This window comes from Ranitomeya variabilis, chromosome 1 (genome assembly GCF_051348905.1).
Source record: "Ranitomeya variabilis isolate aRanVar5 chromosome 1, aRanVar5.hap1, whole genome shotgun sequence".
Classification (NCBI taxonomy): Eukaryota; Metazoa; Chordata; class Amphibia; order Anura; family Dendrobatidae; genus Ranitomeya; species Ranitomeya variabilis.
This window is the reverse complement of record NC_135232.1, coordinates 2,354,458-2,378,659: the sequence shown is the minus strand read 5'-3', so window position 1 is coordinate 2,378,659 and position 24,202 is coordinate 2,354,458. Positions and strand designations below refer to the sequence as shown.

The window sequence follows — 24,202 nt, the reverse complement described above, 5'->3', positions numbered from 1 at the left end:
ACCCCTTCCCGACCCATGACGCCTATGTGGCGTCATGGAATGATCGCGTCGCTGCAGTGCGGGTGAAGGGGTTAACTCCTATTTTACCCGATCTGCAGGGAGAGGGGGAGTGGTACTTCAGCCCCCCCCCCCCCCCGTGGCTACGATCGCTCTGATTGGCTGTTTCACTTTCAACAGCCAATCAGAGCGATTTGTAATATTTCACCTAAAAAACTGGTGAAATATTACAATCCAGCCATAATAATAATAATAATAATTTTTATTTATATAGCGCCAACATATTCCGCAGCGCTTTACAACTTATAGAGGGGACTTATACAGACAATAGACATTACAGCATAACAGAAATCACAGTTCAAAACAGATACCAGGAGGAATGAGGGCCCTGCTGCTCGCAAGCTACAAACTATGAGGAAAAGGGGAGACACGAGAGGTGGATGGTGACAATTGCTTTAGTTATTTGGACCAGCTATAGTGTAAGGCTCGGGTGTTCATGTAAAGCTGCATGAACCAGTTAACTGCCTAAGTATATAACAGTACAGACACAGAGGCTATTAACTGCATAAAGTGCAATACCATCGGCCATGGCTGGAAAACCTGAAGTGACCCCCCCCACCCCACCGATCGCCCCCCCAGTGCTCCGTTATGGGGTCCGGTCCCCTCCATCCTGTGCTCCGCTCCCCCGTCCTCCTGCCCGCTCCCCCCTGCTCCTGTGTCACCCCCCGGTGCTCCGACGCCCCCCCCCCGTGCCCCGATCTCCCCCCCCTTATACTTACCGAGACTCCCGGTGTCGGTCCGTCTCCTCGCTGGGCGCCGCCATCTTCCAAAATGGCGGGCGCATGCTCAGTGCGCCCGCCGAATCTGCCGGCCGGCAGATTCATTACAAGTACATTTTGATCGCTGTGGTAGGTTCTATCACAGCGATCAAAATAAAAAAATAATAAATAACCCCCCCCTTTATCACCCCCATAGGTAGGGACAATAATAAAATAAAGAAAATATTTTTTTTTCTTTTTCCACTAGGGTTAGGGTTAGAACTAGGGTTAGAACTAGGGGTAGGGGTAGGGTTAGGGTTACGGGTAGGGTTAGGGTTATGGCATGTGCACACAGAGCGGATCCGCAGCGGATTGGCCGCTGCGAATTCGTAGCAGTTTTCCATCAGGTTTACAGTACCATGTACACCTAAGGAAAACCAAATCCGCTGTGCCCATGGTGCGGAAAATTCCGTGCAGAAACGCTGCATTGTATTTTCCGCAGCATGTCAATTCTTTGTGCAGATTCCGCAGCGTTTTACACCTGTTCCTCAATAGGAATCCGCAGGTGAAATCCGCACAAAAAAACACTGGAAATCTGCTGTAAATCCGCAGGTAAAACGCAGTGCCTTTTACCTGCAGATTTTTCAAAAACCGTGCGGAAAAATCTCACACGAATCCGCAACGTGGGCACATAGCCTTAGGGTTAGGGTTGGAATTAGGGCTAGGGTTAGAAATAGGGTTAAGATTAGGCTTGTGGTTAGGGTTACGGATAGGGTTAGGGGTGTGTTGGGGTTACAGTTGTGGTTAGGGTTGGGATTAGGGTTACGGTTGGGATTAGGGTTAGGATTAGGGTTGGAATTAGGGTTACGGGTGTGTTGCGGTTAGGGTTGTGGTTAGGGGTGTTTTGGGGTTAGGGTTGTGATTAGGGTTATGGCTACAGTTGGGATTAGGATTAGGGGTGTGTTGGGGTTAGTGTTGAAGTTAGAATTGAGGGGTTTCCACTGTTTAGGCACATCAGGGGTCTCCAAACGCAACATGGCGCCACCATTGATTCCAGCCAATCTTGCGTTCAAAAAGTCAAATGGTGCTCCTGCCCTTCCAAGCCCCGACGTGCGCCCAAACAGTGGTTTACCCCCACATTTGGGGTACCAGCATACTCAGGACAAACTGTGCAACAACTGTTGGGGTCCAATTTCTCCTGTTACCCTTGCAAAAATAAAAAATTACTTGCTAAAACATAATTTTTGAGGAAAGAATTATTTCTCAGTCGCCCATGACAGCACTACCAGAGAGATGGAGTCCGCCCTTCAGGGACAGGAAACCCTACCGAATAAAAGGGCGGTACCTCTCTCCTGCCTCAGTTTTGTTTCCTGTCCCTGACAGGCGAACCCTCAGGATCGGTACCTGTGATCCGGAGCCGACCAGTGGGGGTATGACGGCGGGGAGGCCCCTGTCACCGCTGGCTTGGTGTCCGACGCCGCCGCTTCTGGGTCCGATGGGGCTGCAGAGCGAGCGGAGGGAAGCGCCGCTGCCTCCCCGGATCGGGGTAGGAGCCTTAGGGACCCGGCGTGCCTCTGCTGAGAGGCCTGGTCCGGAGCGGCGGCCTGGTGTGTGTGAGAGCACCAAGATGGCCGCCGCACCGGATATAGATGCGTCTACTTCCGGGTCCCGGGGAGCGCGCATGCGCACTGGGGACAAGCGCTTCCCTGCAAACGCAGCCTGGAGGAGGGGAGCTCGGCGCGCATTTTAAAAAGCACAGCTGTGTGAGCGCTCGTCGCTGCATACAGTCCATTATGGCGGACAGCGATGAGCAGCTCCAGTCAGCACAGCCCTTACAGCCAGTGCAGCTACCACAGCGTCACCAGCGCAAGTCGGGCGGAAGGACATCTGCAGGCACCCGAAGTTCCCGTTCCAGGAGCCATTCTACGCCGCAGAGTAAAGCCTCCAATATATCCAGCCAGCCGGCACCTTCTACTTCGGGTCTCATTCAAGATCCCGTGCCTCCTCCAGAACTGGTATTTGTAGCTGCGCAAGATGGGTGAGTGATCTTCGTGAAAGTTCACTAAATAATTAGGGTCCCCCTTTTCCGTTTGTTTTTTAGGCAAGAAAAAAAACGGAAAAAACCAAACATAGAGACTGCCCCTTATGTGGAGAACCCCTAGCGCAGAGCTGGGATAAAAAACTATGCGGTTCCTGTATAGGTCAAGTCCTCTGTGAAGAAACCCCCAGTTTTGCCTCCGAATTACGCTCGGTAATTAGATCGGAGGTAGAAACAGCGTTTAAATCCCTTAAAGGGGAGGGGGTTAAGGAGAGAACACCTGTCCCCCTGTCTCGTTCTGATCCTTCTAGTTCTGATGAGGATGTGTCAGACAAGGAAGGTTCCTCCTTCTCCTCAGATACTGAGAGTGGAGGCCGTCACTGTTTCCCCTTAGACGAAATAGATGCCCCCATTTACACAAATAATGGATGATAGGGTAGTATTGAGGACAGACCCTGCTTATCTACCCAAAATGTCTTCCAATTTCCATAGATCCCAGGAAATAATCCTTCCGTCCTTCTGCCCAAACCCAAAAAATCAAAAAGAGGAAAAATTCCACACCTTAGATGTGAGAAGGTGTCTTATACACTACCTAGAGTCCTCCCGTCAGTGTAGGAAGGAAGGCTGTCTTTTTATCTGCTTTCAGGGGCCTAGAAAAGGACTCAAAGCCTCCAAAGGCACTATAGCTCGTTGGGTCACTGATGCGATAGCCTTGGCATACTCGTCCACGGGAAATGCAGTTCCTGAAGGACTCAAGGCACACTCTACAAGGGCTATGGCGACCTCCTGGGCCGAAAGGTCGGAGGTACCATTAGATAAAATCTGTAAAGCAGCCACCTGGTCAACACCTTCAACCTTCTTTAGGCACTATCGCTTGGACTTAGCCTCTTCGTCGGACTTAACCTTCGGAAGAAGGGTCTTACAGGCTGTGGTCCCTCCCTAAAGCAATAATCTCTGCAATTCTCTCTGGTAGTGCTGTCATGGGCGACTGAGAAAGTCGTAGTTACTCACCGATAACGGTATTTCTCAGAGCCCATGACAGCACCTGCTTATTCCCCCCCTTATCACGTGTGCGGTGAGCACCTTATACGAAGTGTGTTTGATTTAGACACGGTGTGATCTTCATAAGTATTTTGCTAAAAATATGTGTATTTCTTGTTGTCACTAACCTGGAGGACCTCTGATGCTCTGTAAACTAAACTGAGGCAGGAGAGAGGTACCGCCCTTTTATTCGGTAGGGTTTCCTGTCCCTGAAGGGCGGACTCCATCTCTCTGGTAGTGCTGTCATGGGCTCTGAGAAACACCGTTATCGGTGAGTAACTACGACTTTTTTATTTTCACGGCTCTGCGTTATAAACTTCTGTGAAGCACTTGGGGGTTCAAAGTGCTCACCACACATCTAGATTAGTTCCTTGGGGGGTCTAGTTTCCAAAATGGGTTCACTTGTGCGGGAGCTCCAATGTTTAGGCACACAGGGGCTCTCTAAACGCGACATGGTGTCCGCTAATGATTGGAGCTAATTTTCCATTCAAAAAGCCAAATGGCTCTCCTTCCCTTCCGAGCCTTGCCGTGCGCCCAAACAGTGGTTTACCCCCACATATGGGGTATCATCGTACTCAGGACAAACTGGACAAGAACATTTGGGGTCCAATTTCTCCTATTGCCCTTGGGAAAATAAAAAATTCTGGGCTAAAAATCATTTTTGAGGAAAGAAAAATTATTTTTTTATTTTCACGGCTCTGCGTTATAAACTTCTGTGAAGCACCTGGGGGTTATAAGTGCTCACTATGCATCTAGATAAGTTCCTTTGGGGGTCTAGTTTCCAAAATGGGGTCACTTGTGGGGGAGCTCCAATGTTTAGGCACACAGGGGCTCTCCAAACGCGACATGGTGTCCGCTAACGATTGGAGCTAATTTTCATTCAAAAAGTCAAATGGCGCTCCTTCCCTTCCGAGCCCTGCCATGTGCCCAAACAGTGGTTTACCCCCACATATGAGGTATCGGCGTACTCAGGAGAAATTGCCCAACAAATTTTAGGATCCATTTTATCCTGTTGCCCATGTGAAAATGAAAAAATTGAGGCTAAAATAATTTTTTTGTGAAAAAAAAGTACTTTTTCATTTTTACGGATCAATTTGTGAAGCACCTGGGGGTTTAAAGTGCTCACTAGGCCTCTAGATAAGTTCCTTGGGGGGTCTAGTTTCCAAAATGGGGTCACTTGTGGGGGAGCTCCAATGTTTAGGCACACGGGGGCTCTCCAAACGCGACATGGTGTCCGCTAAAGATTGGAGCCAATTTTTCATTCAAAAAGTCAAATGGCGCTCCTTCCCTTCCGAGCCCTGCCGTGCGCCCAAACAATGGTTTACCCCCACATATGAGGTATCAGCGTACTCAGGACAAATTGGACAACAACGTTCGTGGTCCAGTTTCTCCTTTTACCCTTGGGAAAATAAAAAATTGTTGCTAAAAGATCATTTTTGTGACTAAAAAGTTAAATGTTCATTTTTTCCTTCCATGTTGCTTCTGCTGCTGTGAAACACCTGAAGGGTTAATAAACTTCTTGAATGTGGTTTTGAGCACCTTGAGGGGTGCAGTTTTTAGAATGGTGTCACTTTCGGGTATTTTCAGCCATATAGAACCCTCAAACTGACTTCAAATGTGAGGTGGTCCCTAAAAAAAATGGTTTTGTAAATTTTGTTGTAAAAATGAGAAATCACTGGTCAAATTTTAACCCTTATAACTTCCTAGCAAAAAAAAATTTTGTTTCCAAAATTGTGCTGATGTAAAGTAGACATGTGGGAAACGTTATTTATTAACTATTTTGTGTCACATAACTCTCTGGTTTAACAGAATAAAAATTCAAAATGTGAAAATTGCGAAATTTTCAAAATTTTTGCCAAATTTCCGTTTTTTTCACAAATAAACTCAGAAATTATCGACCTAAATTTACCACTAACATGAAGCTCAATATGTCACGAAAAAACAGTCTCAGAATCGCAAGGATCCGTTGAAGCGTTCCTGAGTTATTACCTCATAAAGGGACACTGATCAGAATTGCAAAAAATGGCCAGGTCATTAAGGCCAAAATAGGCTGGGTCATGAAGGGGTTAATGCAATGTTGTGGCGACCAAAAAACGTAATTCTGGCGTTTTGACTTTTTCTCCCTACGCCGTTTAGCGATCAGGTTCATCTTTTTTTTATTGATAGATCGGGCGATTCTGAACGCGGCGATACCAAATGTGTAGCTGTGATTTTTTTTTTTTTTTATTATTATTTTTTTGAATGGGGCGAAAGGGGGGTGCTTTGAACATATATATATATATTTTTTTTTTAATTTTTTTTTTTTCTTCATATTTTTAAAAACAACTTTTGGCATGCTTCAGTAGCCTCCATGGGAAGCTAGAAGCTGGCATAGCCTGATCGGTTCTGCTACATAAAGGTGATGCTCAGATCGCTCCTGTGCAGCTGAATTACAGGGGGGCGCTCACAGCATTCCGGCATCAGTAACCATAGAGGTCTCAAGGAGACCTCTGGTGGTCATGCCGACGATCATGTGACGGGAGTCACCGATGCGCACATTTACGGCCACATGACCAGAAGCGCTTGCTAAATGTCAGTGTTTGACAGCAGCATTTAACTAGTTAATAGCGGCAGGTGGATCGCGATTCCACCCGTGCCTATTGCGGCCTCAAATCAGCTGACATGTCACCGCCAGAGCCCACCTCAAAGGGAGACCTGCTGACATTGGCGTACGATTCCCACATGTCTGCTTTACATCAGCACAATGTTGGAAACACATTGTTTGTTTGTTAGGAAATTATAAGGCTTAGAAGTTGACCAGCGATTTCTCATTTTTGCACCATTTTTTAGGGACCACCTCACACTTGAAGTCACTTTGAGGGGTTTATATGATAGAAAATATCCAAAAGTGACACCATTCTAAAAACTGCACCCCTCAACGTGCTCAAAACCACATTCAAGTATTGTATTAACCCTTCAGGTGCTTCATAGGAACTGAAGCAATGCGAAAGGAAAAATTGAACATTTAACTTTTTTAAAAACATTTTACTTCTAAACCATTTTTTATTTTTTTTATTTTCACAAGGGTAGAAAGAGAAAATGAGCTACAAAAGTTGTTGTGCAATTTGTCCTGAGTACACTGATACCCCATATGTGGGGGTAAACCCCTGTTTGGGCGCACGGCAGAGCTCGGAAGGGAAGGAGCACCGTTTGACTTTTTAATGCAAAATTGACTGGAATTGAGATCGGACGCCATGTTGCATTTGGAGAACCCCTGATGTGCCTAAACAGTGGAAACCCCCAATTCTCACTCCAACCCTAACCCCAACACACCCCTAAAGGGAAAATGGAAATAAATACGTTACACTTCCTTCCTCGCAGCGTCCTACTCTGTTGCCAGCAGCTGATTAGTGCTTGTAAGAAGCACATGGCAGGGACGTCACAGGCAGAGCTGCCGGAATACTCCCTGGGACTGTTCATCGCAGAGAGCTGTGAGTATTCATTGCTCTTCATTAGCGCGCAGTGTCAGCCGGAGCCTTCCTGCTGCTGCCGGCGGTCACGTCCCTGCCATGCGCTCCTCACTGGCAGAGCTGCCGGAATACTCCCTGGGACTGTTCATCGCAGAGAGCAGTGAGTATTCATTGCTCTTCAGTAGCGCGCAGTGTCAGCCGGAGCCTTCCTGCTGCTGCCGGCGGTCACGTCCCTGCCATGCGCTCCTCACAGGCAGAGCTGCCGGAATACTCCCTGGGACTGTTCATCGCACAGAGCTGTGAGTATTCATTGCTCTTCAGTAGCGCGCAGTGTCTGCCGGACCTTTCTGCTGCTGCCGGCGGTCACGTCCCTGCCATGCGCTCCTCACAGGCAGAGCTGCCGGAATACTCCCTGGGACTGTTCATCGCAGAGAGCAGTGAGTATTCATTGCTCTTCAGTAGCGCGCAGTGTCTGCCGGACCTTTCTGCTGCTGCCGGCGGTCACGTCCCTGCCATGCGCTCCTCACAGGCAGAGCTGCCGGAATACTCCCTGGGACTGTTCATTGCAGAGAGCAGTGAGTAATCATTGCTCTTCAGTAGTGCGCAGTGTCAGCCGGAGCCTTCCTGCTGCCGCCGGCTGTCACGTCCCTGCCATGCGCTCCTCACAGGCAGAGCTGCCGGAATACTCCCTGGGACTGTTCATCGCAGAGAGCAGTGAGTATTCATTGCTCTTCAGTAGCGCGCAGTGTCAGCCCGGAGCCTTCCTGCTGCTGCCGGCGGTCACGTCCCTGCCATTACGAGCATTAAGCAGCTTCTGGCACCGGAGCAGGACGCCGTGAGTGAGCGCCGGGAAGGTAAGTGTAATGTTTTTTTTTTGTTTCTTTTTTTTTGTAATCTTTTCTGATGGGGCCATGCATGCATGCCAGGACCGGGATGGGACTAATCATACCAGAATAAGGATGGGGCCATGCATGCCAGGACCGGGATTAGACCAATCATACCAGGATGCCAAAAAGAAATGAATATTCGTTGCCCTCCACGCTCATGGGCATGGAATGCAGTGAATATTCATTTCTCTTTAGCAGTGGGCACAGGAGTTAGCCGCATCCGCTGGCTCCTGCCTCTGTGACCCTCTGCTCTGCCGAAACCGCTCCCTCCCTCCTTACCACAGCCAGAGCCGGTATATCCGGACTGTAAGACGAACTCCACATTTTTCTCCACATTTTGGGAGGAAAAAAGTGCATCTTATAGTCAGAAAAATACGGTAGCTCTCCTTGGAAGGGACTATAGCAACAGGGATGTACAGCACCTCCTCATCTCACAGCCTCCGCTGGCAGTGCATTTACCGCGGTGACCGTCCCTCTCTGGCGGTATAGTTACCATGGTGACTGTCCCCCACTAGCGGTAGAGTTACCATGTTGACCGTCCTCAGCTGGAGGTGGTGTTACCACGGTGACCTGCCTCTCGCTGGTGATGTAGTTACCACGGTGACCGTCCTCCTCCTCCTACGAGGCTGATGATGAGCGGTCAGGTCGGCGGAGGAGGCCGCGGTGGAGTTTTGTGGCTTTTCCTCCTGATAAATGTTGATATTTGGCAGAATTTAGTGATTGTCGTTCTCTCGTCCCCTGTGATTTCCATCTTCTCCTTCATCATGAAGACCCCGGCAGGACGAGATCCCTCCAGCTGATCCAGTGCTCATCCCTCCTCCTCCTGAATGTCCCCGAGGATGGACGAGGACAGGGATGAGACCACCAGAAGATTATTCCGCTTCGCCCTGGAGATCGTCTCCCTGCTGAGCGGAGAGGTAACTCCTCTACATTTCTATCAGCTTTATTGTGTTCTGTGACAAGTCCGACATCGGGAGGAGGAAATCCAGAATAGAGAGAAGGATTCTTTACTGTGAGAGCAGTGATTGTGTGGAGCTCTCTGCCCGGAGGAGTTGTCATGGGGATTCCCTATAAGAGCTGTAGAGGGGCCGGGATGTCTGTCCGGAGGGGAATAATATTCCCGGTTATGGCCCCAGATTACTGCAGACGGTTATTGATCCCGGGATTTCTACTGATTGTCAGATCTGGAGTCGGGAAGGAATCTTCTCCCTAAGTGTCTCTCTCCATACACAGGATTACACAATAGTGAGGAAGACACCGGGGGACGGTCTGACTCCTATCATCCATCTCCAGGAGTCAGGAGGGCGGAGCCCGGGCCCCATCACAGAGCCTCCCCCGCACTCACTGCTACATGAGAGGAACAAGAAGATCCTGGAGCTCAGCAACAAGATGATTGAGCTGCTGAGCGGAGAGGTGACTGCTGGGACATTATACAGCACTGGAGGATTCTGGGTGATGAGCGGAGAGGTGACTGCTGGGACATTATACAGGACTGGAGGATTCTGGGTGATGAGCGGAGAGGTGACTGCTGGGACATTATACAGCACTGGAGGATTCTGGGTGATGAGCGGAGAGGTGACTGCTGGGACATTATACAGGACGGCACTGGAGGATTCTGGGTGATGAGCGGAGAGGTGACTGCTGGGACATTATAGAGCACTGGAGGATTCTGGGTGATGAGCGGAGAGGTGACTGCTGGGACAATATACAGCACTGGAGGATTCTGGGTGATGAGCGGAGAGGTGACTGCTGGGACATTATAGAGCACTGGAGGATTCTGGGTGATGGAAGAGGTGACTGCTGGGACATTATACAGCACTGGAGGATTCTGGGTGATGAGCGGAGAGGAGACTGCTGGGACATTATACAGCACTGGAGGATTCTGGGTGATGAGCGGAGAGGTGACTGCTGGGACATTAAACAGGACTGGAGGATTCTGGGTGATGGAAGAGGTGACTGCTGGGACATTATACAGCACTGGAGGATTCTGGGGGATGAGCGGAGAGGTAACTGCTGGGACATTATACAGGACTGGAGGATTCTGGGTGATGAGCGGAGAGGTGACTGCTGGGACATTATACAGGACTGGAGGATTCTGGGAGATGAGCGGAGAGGTGACTGCTGGGACATTATACAGCACTGGAGGATTCTGGGTGGTGAGAGGTGACTGCTGGGACATTATACAGGACTGGAGGATTCTGGGTGATGAGCGGAGAGGTGACTGCTGGGACATTATACAGCACTGGAGGATTCTGGGTGATGAGCGGAGAGGTGACTGCTGGGACATTATACAGCACTGGAGGATTCTGGGTGATGAGCGGAGAGGTGACTGCTGGGATATTATACAGCACTGGAGGATTCTGGGTGATGAGCGGAGAGGTGACTGCTGGGACATTATACAGGACTGGAGGATTCTGGGTGATGAGCGGAGAGGTGACTGCTGGGACATTATACAGGACAGCACTGGAGGATTCTGGGTGATGACCGGGGAGGTGACTGCTGGGACATTATACAGCACTGGAGGATTCTGGGTGATGAGCGGAGAGGTGACTGCTGGGACATTATACATCACTGGAGGATTCTGGGTGATGAGCGGAGAGGTGACTGCTGGGATATTATATAGCACTGGAGGATTCTGGGTGATGAGCGGAGAGGTGACTGCTGGGACATTATACAGGATTGGAGGATTCTGGGTGATGAGCGGAGAGGTGACTGCTGGGACATTACACAGCACTGGAGGATTCTGGGTGATGACCGGAGAGGTGACTGCTGGGACATTATACAGGACTGGAGGATTCTGGGTGATGACCGGGGAGGTGACTGCTGGGACATTATACAGCACTGGAGGATTCTGGGTGGTGAGAGGTGACTGCTGGGACATTATACAGGACTGGAGGATTCTGGGTGATGAGCGGAGAGGTGACTGCTGGGACATTATACAGCACTGGAGGATTCTGGGTGATGAGCGGAGAGGTGACTGCTGGGACATTATACAGGACTGGAGGATTCTGGGTGATGAGCGGAGAGGTGACTGCTGGGACATTATACAGCACTGGAGGATTCTGGGTGATGACCGGGGAGGTGACTGCTGGGACATTATACAGGACTGGAGGATTCTGGGTGATGAGCGGAGAGGTGACTGCTGGGACATTACACAGCACTGGAGGATTCTGGGTGATGACCGGAGAGGTGACTGCTGGGACATTATACAGGACTGGAGGATTCTGGGTGATGAGCGGAGAGGTGACTGCTAGGACATTATACAGGACTGGAGGATTCTGGGTGATGAGCGGAGAGGTGACTGCTAGGACATTATACAGGACAGTACTGGAGGATTCTGGGTGATGAGCGGAGAGGTGACTGCTGGGACATAATACAGCACTGGAGGATTCTGGGTGATGACCGGAGAGGTGACTGCTGGGACATTATACAGGATTGGAGGATTCTGGGTGATGAGCGGAGAGGTGACTGCTGGGACATTACACAGCACTGGAGGATTCTGGGTGATGACCGGAGAGGTGACTGCTGGGACATTATACAGGACTGGAGGATTCTGGGTGATGACCGGGGAGGTGACTGCTGGGACATTATACAGCACTGGAGGATTCTGGGTGGTGAGAGGTGACTGCTGGGACATAATACAGCACTGGAGGATTCTGGGTGATGACCGGGGAGGTGACTGCTGGGACATTATACAGGACTGGAGGATTTTGGGTGCTGAACGGAGAGGTGACTGCTGGGACGTTATACAGCACTGGAGGATTCTGGGTGATGAGCGGAGAGGTGACTGCTGGGACATTATACAGCACTGGAGGATTCTGGGTGATGAGCGGAGAGGTGACTGCTGGGACACTACACAGGACTGGAGGATTCTGGTTGATGAGCGGATAGGTGACTGCTGGGACATTATACTGCACTGGAAGATTCTGGGTGATGAGCGGAGAGGTGACTGCTGGGACATTATACAGCACTGGAGGATTCTGGGTGATGAGCGGGGAGGTGACTGCTGGGACATTATACAGGACAGTACTGGAGGATTCTGGGTGATGACCGGGGAGGTGACTGCTGGGACATTATACAGGACTGGAGGATTCTGGGTGCTGAGCGGAGAGGTGACTGCTGGGACATTATACAGGACTAGAGGATTCTGGGTGATGAGCGGAGAGGTGACTGCTGGGACATACAGCACTGGAGGATTCTGGGTGATGAGCGGAGAGGTGACTGCTGGGACATTTTACAGCACAGGAGGATTCTGGGTGATGAGCGGAGAGGTGACTGCTGGGACATTATACAGCACTGGAGGATTCTGGGTGATGAGCGGAAAGGTGACTGCTGGGACATTATACATGACTGGAGGATTCTGGGTGATGAGCGGAGAGGTGACTGCTGGGACATTATACAGGACTGGAGGATTCTGGGTGCTGAGCGGAGAGGTGACTGCTGGGACATTATACAGGACAGTACTGGAGGATTCTGGGTGATGACAGGAGAGGTGACTGCTGGGACATTATACAGCACTGGAGGATTCTGGGTGATGACAGGAGAGGTGACTGCTGGGACATTATACAGCACTGGAGGATTCTGGGAGCTGAGCGGAGAGGTGACTGCTGGGACATTATACAGCACTGGAGGATTCTGGGTGATGACAGGAGAGGTGACTGCTGGGACATTATACAGGACTAGAGGATTCTGGGTGATGACAGGAGAGGTGACTGCTGGGAGATTATACAGGACTGGAGGATTCTGGGTGATGAGCGGAGAGGTGACTGCTGGGAGATTATACAGGACAGCACTGGAGGATTCTGGGTGATGAACGGAGAGGTGACTGCTGGGACATTATACAGGACTGGAGGATTCTGGGTGATGAGCGGAGAGGTGACTGCTGGGAGATTATACAGGACAGCACTGGAGGATTCTGGGTGATGAACGGAGAGGTGACTGCTGGGACATTATACAGGACTGGAGGATTCTGGGTGATGAGCGGAGAGGTGACTGCTGGGACATTATACAGCACTGGAGGATTCTGGGTGCTGAGAGGAGCGGTGACTGCTGGGACATTATACAGGACTGGAGGATTCTGGGTGATGACCGGAGAGGTGACTGCTGGGAGATTATACAGCACTGGAGGATTCTGGGTGATGAGCGGAGAGGTGACTGCTGGGACATTATACAGCACTGGAGGATTCTGGGTGCTGAGAGGATCGGTGACTGCTGGGACATTATACAGGACTGGAGGATTCTGGGTGATGACCGGAGAGGTGACTGCTGGGAGATTATACAGCACTGGAGGATTCTGGGTGATGAACGGAGAGGTGACTGCTGGGACATTATACAGGACTGGAGGATTCTGGGTGATGAGCGGAGAGGTGACTGCTGGGACATTATACAGCACTGGAGGATTCTGGGTGCTGAGAGGAGCGGTGACTGCTGGGACATTATACAGGACTGGAGGATTCTGGGTGATGACCGGAGAGGTGACTGCTGGGAGATTATACAGCACTGGAGGATTCTGGGTGATGAGCGGAGAGGTGACTGCTGGGACATCATACAGCACTGGAGGATTCTGGGTGATGAGGTGTGGTTGTTGTCAGGTTCCTATAAGGTGTCAGGACGTCGCTGTCTATCTCTCCATGGAGGAGTGGGAGTATCTAGAAGGACACCAGGATCGGTACCAGGACGTGATGATGGAGGAGCTCCAGCCTCTTGCACCACGAGGTGAGAGGAAACCTTCCCCTGACATCAGATTGTCTCTTCAGCGTTGGTCGGTTGCTATTAGTGATGCAGCCACAGATATTTCTGTTCTGTGGTCACCTACTACTACTCCCATCATCACATGTCACAATCTATTCCATCTCCTACAGATGGATCCAGGAGGAGAAATCCACCAGAGACATGTCCCCGTCCTCTGTGTCCCCCGGACTGTCCGGAGGAGGATCATCAGGTAGACGGCGCTGTGCCCTGTACCGGATCTGTATATGGGGGACATTTCTGATCGAGGTCATAGATGTCACAGATTTTGCTGGTTTCTTTTATTTCTTTATTAATATTATTTATATAGCACCATTGATTCCATGGTCTGTACATGAGAAGGGGTTACATACAAGTTACAGATATCACTTACAGTAAACTAACAATTACAGACTGATACAGAATGGCGAGGACCCTGCCCTTGCGGGCTTACATTCTACAGGATGGTGGAGAAGGAGACAGTAGGTTGAGGGTTGCGGTAACTCCGGTGTTGGTGAGGCGGTAGCTTCAGTGGTGATGAGGAGGCAGAGGGGTCAGTGCAGGCTGTAGGCTTTCCTGAAGAGATGGGTTTTCAGGTTCCGTCTGAAGGATCCGAATGTGGTTGATAGTCGGACGTGTTGGGGCAGAGAGTTCCAGAGGATGGGGGATTTTCGGGAGAAGTCTTGGAGGCGGTTGGGTGAGGAGCGAATAAGTGTGGAGGACAGAAGGAGGTCTTGGGAGGACCGGAGACTGCGTGAGGGAAGATATCGGGAGATTAGTTCAGAGATATATGGAGGAGACAGGTTATGGATGGCTTTGTAGGTCAGTATTAGTAATTTGTACTGGATACGCTGAGGGAATGGGAGCCAGTGAAGAGATTTGCAGAGGAGTAGCGAAGAAAGAGATGAATTAGTCGGGCAGCAGAGTTAAGGATGGACTGGAAAGGTGCAAGAGTCTTAGCAGGGAGGCCACAGAAAGGATGTTGCAGTAGTCAAAGTGGGAGATGATGAGGGCATGCACAAGCATTTTAGTAGATTGAGAGTTGAGGAAAGGACGGATTCTGGAGATATTTTTGAGCTGGAGGCGACAGGAGGTGGAAAGAGCTTGGATGTGCAGTATGAAGGACAGGACAGAGTCAAGGGTTACTCCGAGGCAGCGGACTTCCGGTATGAGGGAAAGTGTGATGTCGTTAATTGCGATAGATAGGTCAGGTAAGGAAGATCTATGAGATGGAGGAAAGATGATGAGTTCAGATTTGTTCACATTGAGTTTGAGGAAGCGAGAGGAGAAGAAGGAGGATATGGCTGATAGACACTCTGGGATTCTGGAGAGTAGAGAAGTGACTTCTGGGCCAGAAAGTTAGATCTGAGTGTCATCGGTATAAAGGTGGTACTGGAAGTCATGGGACTTTATAAGTTGTCCCAGTTCAAGTGTGTAGATTCAGAAGAGTAGGGGTCCTAGAACAGAGCCTTGGGGGACTCCAACAGAGAGAGGGTGGGATGAGGAGGTAGTGTGGGAGTGGGAGACACTGAATGTGTGGTTGGAAAGGTATGAGGAGATCCAGGATAAGGCGAGGTCTTTGCTGCCAAAGGAGGAGAGGATCTGTAGTAGGAGGCAGTGGTCAACTGTGTCAAAAGCAGAGGACAGGTCTAGAAGGAGGAGTACAGAGTATTGTCCATTAGCTTTGGCTGTAAGTAGGTCCTTAGTGACTTTGGTCAGGGCTGTTTCCGTTAATTGATGGGGCGGAAACCAGATTGTAGATTGTCAAAAAGCAAGTTAGATGAGAGGTGGGAGGAAAGTTCAGCATGGACATGCTGCTCCAGGAGTTTGGAAGCGAATGGGAGCAGCGATATTGGGCGATAGCTGGACATAGCAGTTGGATCGAGGGTTGGCTTTTCAAGGATAGGCGTGATTGTGGCATGTTTGAATGCAGAAGGGAAGGTGCCAGAAATTAGTGATAGGTTGAAGAGGTGGGTTAGGGATGGGATATGTGTGGTGGTGAGGTTGGGGAGGAGATGGGATGGGATGGGGTCGAGCGCACAGGTGGTGAGGTGCGATTTGGAGAGGAGACAATTAAGCCCCCCTTCAGTGATCTTGGAGAGGGAGGTTATGGGGTTTGGGCATTGGTCTGGTATACAGAGGGGTTGTGGCGGTTGAGCAATGAAGATTTGCCTTGTTTGGTCGATCTTATTTTTAAAGTGTGTGGCAAAGTCCTCAGCAGAGATGAGGGAGGTTGGAGGGGCAGTGGGGGGCGGAGGAGGGAGTTGAAGGTTTTGAATAACTGTTTGGGGTTGTAGGATAGGGATGATACAAGGGTTGTGAAGTAGGCCTGTTTAGCAGAGGTGAGAGCAGATCTAAAAGTGAGTGTTGCCTGTTTGAATGCAGTGAAGTCATCTTGCAAATTTGTTTTCTTCCAATGCCGCTCTGCAACCCTGGACACTTGCCGAAGCTTTTTAGTGGTGTTATTGTGCCAGGGTTGTCTATTGATACGTCGCACTCTGCCATGAACGAGAGGGGCAACAGTGTCAATAGCTGATGTGAGGGTGGCATTGTAGAAAGCAGTGTCTGTGTCGTGGAGTGAGGATATGGATGCCAGTGGTAGGATGGAGTCACAGAGTGTGTGGGTGTCTAGGTGTGCAAGGTTTCTGCGGGGGTGCGCATGTAGCTGGACATGGGTGACCGGTGAGGAGGACAGGGATGAGAAGGTGAGCAGATGGTGGTCGGATAGAGGGAGAGGGGAGGTGGTGAAGTTAGAGAGCAGAGACGGGTGAAGACTGTTCTGACCTGGTGGTTAAGGAGCAACATGGGACCAGCTCTGAGGAGATGGTATCTTTACTGACCGCAGTTCCTGAACCTAACACAACACTAGAAGTAGCCGTGGAATGTTCCTGTCACTTCCTAGACATCTCGTTACAGCCGGAGAACTAGCTACCCCTAAAGGTAGAAACGGGAAAGCTATCTTTGCCTCAGAGAAAATCCCCAAAGGATAGGACAGCCCCCCACAAATATGGACTGTGAGTGGAGAGGGAAATGACATACACAGAATGAAAACAGGATTTAGCAAAGGAGGCCACTTCTAATCTAGATAGTCAGAATAGGAAAGGGTACTGTGCGGTCAGTAGTAAAAGCTAAAAAAATCCATCACAGAGTTTACAAAAAAATCTCCACACCTGACTAACGGTGTGGAGGGCAAATCTGCTTCCCCAGAGCTTCCAGCCTAACAGAATATTGAATACTGACAAGCTGGACTAGAGCAAACATAAAATGAGCTGAATGATTAAGTCCACAGCAAGAGGACAACAAATGAACATGCAAGGACTTATCTTTGCTGAACAGGACCGACTATCAAGGAAATCCAAGGAGAGATCTGAATCCAACCAAGAAACATTGACAGCTGGCACAGGCTGAAAATCAGAGCCAGGCTAAACAGCAGAGCAGAAGAGATGATCAGTGGAAGCAGCTGCTAAGCTAAATCCAAGGAGCAGCAGTTCCACTTAAAACCACCGGAGGGAGCCCAAGGGCAGAATTTACAAAAATGCCATTTACAACCACCGGAGGGAGCCCAAGAGCGGAATTCACAACAGTACCCCCCCCTTGAGGAGGGGTCACCGAACCCTCACCAGAGCCCCCAGGCCGATCAGGACGAGCCAAGTGAAAGGCACGAACCAAATCGGCGGCATGGACATCGGAGGCAACAACCCAAGAATTATCCTCCTGGCCATAACCCTTCCACTTGACAAGATACTGAAGTCTCCGCCTCGAAAAACAAGAATCCAAAATCTTCTCCACCACATATTCCAACTCCCCCTCAACCAACACCGGGGCAGGAGGATCAACAGAGGGAACAACGGGCACCACATATCTCCGCAACAAAGATCTATGGAAAACATTATGGATGGCAAAAGAGGCAGGAAGGGCCAAACGAAAAGATACCGGATTGATAATCTCAGAAATCTTATAAGGACCAATAAAGCGAGGCTTGAACTTAGGGGAAGAAACCTTCATAGGAACATGACGAGAAGATAACCAGACTAAATCCCCAACACGAAGCCGGGGACCAACACACCGACGGCGGTTAGCAAAACGTTGAGCCTTCTCCTGAGACAACGTCAAATTGTCCACCACATGATTCCAAATCTGCTGTAACCTGTCCACCACAGAATCCACACCAGGACAATCAGAAGTCTCAACCTGCCCTGAAGAAAAACGTGGATGAAAACCAAAATTACAAAAAAAAGGCGAAACCAAAGTAGCCGAACTAGCCCGATTATTAAGGGCGAACTCGGCCAACGGCAAGAAAGCCACCCAATCATCCTGATCAGCAGACACAAAGCATCTCAAATAGGTTTCCAAGGTCTGATTGGTTCGCTCAGTTTGGCCATTTGTCTGAGGATGAAACGCCGAAGAAAAAGACAAATCAATGCCCATCCTAGCACAAAAGGACCGCCAAAACCTTGAAACAAACTGAGAACCCCTGTCAGACACAATATTCTCCGGAATGCCATGCAAACGAACCACATGCTGAAAAAACAACTGAACCAAATCAGAGGAGGAAGGCAATTTAGGCAAAGGTACCAAATGCACCATCTTAGAAAACCAGTCACAAACCACCCAGATAACAGACATCTGGGAAACAGGAAGATCCGAAATAAAATCCATGGAAATATGCGTCCAAGGCCTCTCAGGGACTGGCAAAGGCAAAAGCAACCTACTAGCACAGGAACAGCAAGGCTTGGCCCGGGCACAAGTCCCACAGGACTGCACAAAAGAACGCACATCCCGCGACAAGGAAGGCCACCAAAAGGACCTAGCAACCAAACCTCTGGTACCAAAAATCCCAGGATGACCAGCCAACACAGAACAATGAACCTCAGAGATTACCTTACTAGTCCATCTGTCAGGAACAAACAGTTTCCCCACTGGACAGCGGTCAGGTTTATCAGCCTGAAATTCCTGAAGCACCCGCCGTAAATCAGGGGAGATGGCAGAAAGAATCACCCCCTCCTTGAGAATACCAACCCGCTCAAGGACTTCCGGAGAATCAGGCAAACTCCTAGAGAGGGCATCAGCCTTAACATTCTTAGATCCCGGAAGATACGAGACCACAAGATCAAAACGGGAGAAAAACAGGGACCATCTAGCCTGTCTAGGGTTCAACCGCTTGGCAGACTCGAGGTAAATCAGATTCTTATGGTCGGTCAAGACCACAATGCGGTGCCTGGCTCCCTCAAGCCAATGTCGCCACTCCTCAAATGCCCACTTCATAGCCAACAACTCTCGATTGCCAACATCATAATTGCGATCCGCAGGCGAAAACTTTCTGGAGAAGAATGCACAAGGTGTCATCAAAGAACCATCAGAATTCCTCTGAGACAAAACGGCCCCTGCCCCAATCTCAGAAGCGTCAACCTCAACCTGAAAAGGAAGAGAAACATCCGGCTGACGCAACACAGGGGCAGAAGTAAATCGACGTTTAAGCTCCTGAAAGGCCTCAACAGCCACAGAGGACCAATTCATCACATCAGCTCCTTTCTTTGTCAAATCGGTCAGGGGCTTAACCACACTGGAAAAGTTGGCAATGAAACGGCGATAAAAATTAGCAAAGCCCAAAAATTTCTGAAGGCTCTTCACGGAAGTGGGTTGAATCCAATCATGAATGGCTTGGACCTTAACAGGATCCATTTCTATAGCCGAGGGAGAAAAAATAAAACCCAAAAAAGAAACCTTCTGAACTCCAAATAGGCATTTAGACCCCTTCACAAATAAAGTGTTAGCACGAAGGATCTGAAATACCATCCTGACCTTTTTTCACATGAGACTCCCAATCGTCAGAAAAAATCAAGATCTCATCCAAATATACAATCATGAATTTATCAAGATAATTCCGGAAGATATCATGCATAAAGGACTGAAATACAGAAGGAGCATTAGAGAGCCCGAAAGGCATCACAAGGTATTCAAAATGGCCTTCGGGCGTATTAAATGCAGTTTTCCATTCGTCACCCTGTTTAATACGAACAAGATTATATGCCCCTCGAAGGTCAATCTTATTAAACCAACTAGCCCCCTTAATCCGAGCAAACAAATCAGAAAGCAAAGGTAAAGGGTACTGGAATTTGACCGTGATCTTATTAAGAAGGCGATAATCAATACAGGGTCTCAAGGAGCCATCCTTCTTGGCAACAAAGAAGAATCCCGCTCCCAACGGTGACGAAGAGGGCCGAATATGCCCATTCTCCAAGGACTCCTTAATATAACTCTGCATGGTGGTATGTTCTGGCACAGACAGATTGAAAAGTCGGCCCTTAGGGAACTTACAGCCTGGAATCAAGTCAATAGCACAATCACAGTCCCTATGCGGAGGAAGGGAACTGGACTTGGGCTCATCAAACACATCCTGGAAATCTGACAAAAACTCAGGAACTTCAGAAGAGGGGGAAGAGGAAATTGACATCAAAGGAACGTCACTATGTACCCCTTGACAACCCCAACTAGTCACAGACATGGACTTCCAATCCAACACCGGATTATGTACCTGTAACCATGGAAAACCCAGTACAGCCACATCATGCAAATTATGCAACACCAGAAAACGACAATCTTCCTGATGTGCTGGAGCCATGCACATGGTCAGCTGAGTCCAGTACTGAGGTTTATTCTTGGCTAATGATGTCGCATCAATGCCCCTTAAGGGAATAGGGCTCTGCAAAGGCTGTAAAGAAAAACCACAGCGTCTGGCGAACTCTAAGTCCATTAAATTCAGTGCAGCGCCTGAATCCACAAATGCCATGACAGAAAAGGACGATAATGAGCAAATCAGGGTAACAGACAAGAGAAATTTAGGCTGCACAGTACTAATGGTAACAGACCTAGCGACCCTCTTAGTACGCTTAGGGCAATCAGAAATAGCATGAGCAGAATCACCACAGTAAAAACACAGCCCATTTTGACGTCTGAATTCCTGCCGTTCTGCTCTAGTCCAAATCCTATCACATTGCATAGGCTCAGGACTCTGCTCAGAGGACACTGCCATATGTGCACAACCTTGCGCTCACGCAGGCGCCGATCAATCTGAATGGCTAAAGACATAGATTCGTTCAAACCAACAGGCATGGGGAACCCCATCATAACATCTTTAAGGGCTTCAGAAAGACCCTTTCTGAAAATTGCAGCCAGAGCATCTTCATTCCATTTAGTGAGCACAGACCATTTTCTAAATTTCTGGCAGTATACTTCTGCCGCTTCCTGACCCTGACACAGGGCCAACAAGGTTTTTTCTCTAATCCGAGCGCTTGAAAAAATGCGTCTACATTAAGTAATGCCGGGTCCCCTGACTCAAGGGAGAATGCCCAATCCTGAGGGTCTCCGCAGCAAAGAGATGACAATTTTCACCTGCTGAATGGGGTCACCAGAGGAACGGGGTCTCAAAGCAAAAAACAATCTGCAGTTATTTTTAAAGTTCAAGAACTTAGATCTATCCCCAAAAAACAAATCAGGAGTAGGAATTCTAGGCTCCAAAACCGGAGTCTGAACAACATAATCTTGGATACTCTGTACCCTTGCAGCAAGTTGATCCACACGAGAGAACAAACCCTGAACTTCCATGTCAACGCCAAAATCCTGAACCACCCAGAGATCAAGAGGAAAAAAAAGACAAAACAGACTGCAGAAAAAAAAATGGCTCAGAACTTTTTTTTCCTTCTTTGGGAGTTGCATTTAACTCATTGTTGGCCAGCTGTACTGTTATGACCTGGTGGTTAAGAAGCAACATGGGACGAGCTCTGAGGAGATGGTATCTTTACTGACCGCAGTTCCTGAACCTAACACAACACTAGAAGTAGCCGTGGAATGTTCCTGTCACTTCCTAGACATCTCGTCACAGCCGGAGAACTAGCTACCCCTAAAGGTAGAAACAGGAAAGCTATCTTTGCCTCAGAGAAAATCCCCAAAGGATAGGACGGCCCCCCACAAATATGGACTGTGAGTGGAGAGGGAAATGACATACACAGAATGAAAACAGGATTTAGCAAAGGAGGCCACTTCTAATCTAGATAGACGGAATAGGAAAGGATACTGTGCGGTCAGTATTAACAGCTACAAAAATCCATCACAGAGTTTACAATAAAAATCTCCACACCTGACTAACGGTGTGGAGGGCAAATCTGCTTCCCCAGAGCTTCCAGCCTAACAGAATATTGAATACTGACAAGCTGGACTAGAGCAAACATAAAATGAGCTGAATGATTAAGTCCACAGCAAGAGGACAACAAATGAACATGCAAGGACTTATCTTTGCTGAACAAGACCGACTATCAAGGAAATCCAAGGTGAGATCTGAATCCAACCAAGAAACATTGACAGCTGGCACAGGCTGAAAATCAGAGCCAGGCTAAATAGCAGAGCAGAAGAGATGATCAGTGGAAGCAGCTGCTAAGCTAAATCCAAGGAGCAGCAGTTCCACTTAAAACCACCGGAGGGAGCCCAAGGGCAGAATTTACAAAAATGCCATTTACAACCACCGGAGGGAGCCCAAGAACGGAATTCACAACAGAAGACCAGGTCCAGTGTATGTCCGTCTGTGTGGGTGGCTGGGAAGGACCACTGAGTAAGTCCAAAAGATGAAGTAAGGGACAGAAGTTTGGAGGCTGTTGACTGAAGGGTATCAGTGGGGATGTTGAAGTCACCCATGATGATGGTGGGAATGTCAGCAGAGAGAAAGTGAAGGAGCCAGGTGGAGAATTGGTCAATAAAGGCAGTGGCTGGGCCCGGAGGTCGGTATATGACGGCCACTTGGAGATTGGAGGGAGAGTAGATGTGGACAGAGTGGACTTCAAAAGAGGGCAGGATAAGGGAAGGTAGAAGTGGGATTGGGTTAAAGGTGCAGTTTGAGGAAAGGAGAAGACCCACTCCTCCACCATGTCTGTTGCCGGGGCGAGGGGTGTGGGTGAAGTGGAGGCCACCATAACACAGCGCAGCAGGGGAGGGTGTTAGCCATGTATCTGTGAGGTCGAGGAAGGCAAGATTGTGAGAGAGAAAAAGGCCATGAATCACATGTAGCTTATTGCAGATTGAGCGGGCATTCCAGAGTGCTCCAGAGAGAGGGAGCAGGGGGGTGGGCGTCAGGGGCACGGGTTTTATGTTGGAAAGATTGCGGTAGTTCATATTAGATATGGAGTGGTAGGAGGGGGTAGTAGTGGGAGGTATGAGATGTGAGGGTCCAGGGTTGGGAGATATGTTGCCAGCAGTGAGGAAAAGCAGAGAGGGAGAGCAGGTGGGAGAAGGAGAGTGGCCGACTTGTTTTATTAGGACAGATTTGAGGTTGAGGAGCAGGTCAGCAGAGGAGGACAGGTGGGGAGGAAAGAGGGAGAGATGGTTATTTGGTTAGAGGGTGCTGGGGTTTGTGGATAGCGAAGGAGAGTGAGGATTAGTGGAGCAAACACTGTAAGGGCATATGTAAACATGATGGAGTAAAATGGGTTAATAGCAAAGCTAGATCCAAGTAATAAGAAGCGCTTACTCTGCAGACTTACCCAAAAGAGACAGATCATAGAGTGGGGTCCTGACTTCTGCCGTGAATAACTGCCGATGAAATGACTGTGGCGTCTCGATGCTTAGCTGCGTGATGCTTTGCTGCAGGGATGCGCGTGCCTGACCCCACACACATGCACCCCTTAAGATGCTACTAAATGTTTTGTGCTGATTGTTACATCTGATATATCAGGAGGAAGATCCGACTAAGAATAAAGTGAAGGAGGAGACAGAAGAGGAAGCGATGACGAGGGGGGATCAGCCGTGTGTGAGTGACGGGAAGGAGGAGATTCCGGGAGATGTTTCCACAGGTATGTAATAATGACCGGCGTCTGTGATGATGATGACCGGCATGTGATATCGTAGTAAAATCTGACATGGATGGAAACGGGGCTCAAGTGACATGGGAACATCATGGGGAAGACGCCTGGACACATCTCTGACTCCCAGGTCATTACTACAAACAATGTTGTGAGAGTATTGCGGAACTTTTACAGACTGACAATAAAACATACAAAACCGCAGATAAAACGGATTTTACAGGGGTAAAAGGTTAGGAAATATTCATCCCTGTATGACTTGTTTATATGGCAAAATTAATAGGAGAGGAAAATAACCCTCCTCCACCCCTTAGGCTATGTTCACTGTTGTGAATTCCGTTCTCGAGCTCCCTCCTGTGGTCATGAATGGTACTTCGGTGAGTTCTGTCCTTGGACTCCCTCTGGTGGCTGTGAGTGGAGCTGCTGGTTCTGAGATTCCTTCTCCAGCTGCCCTTGT

General features: G+C 49.1%; 2 protein-coding genes across 2 annotated transcripts in view; both read left to right on the top strand.

The window, feature by feature from the left end:
- Positions 1–24,202, top strand: part of LOC143801430 (uncharacterized) — a 977,383-nt gene that overhangs the window by 613,119 nt on the left and 340,062 nt on the right. Inside the window, exon 12 of the mRNA XM_077281248.1 lies at positions 23,619–23,736. Within this exon, the coding sequence (XP_077137363.1) occupies positions 23,619–23,736 (118 nt within the window). The remainder of the gene's footprint in view (positions 1–23,618; positions 23,737–24,202) is intronic.
- The window catches only part of LOC143793593 (gastrula zinc finger protein XlCGF66.1-like), a 124,316-nt gene that overhangs the window by 790 nt on the left and 99,324 nt on the right, over positions 1–24,202 (top strand). The window lies entirely within an intron of this gene.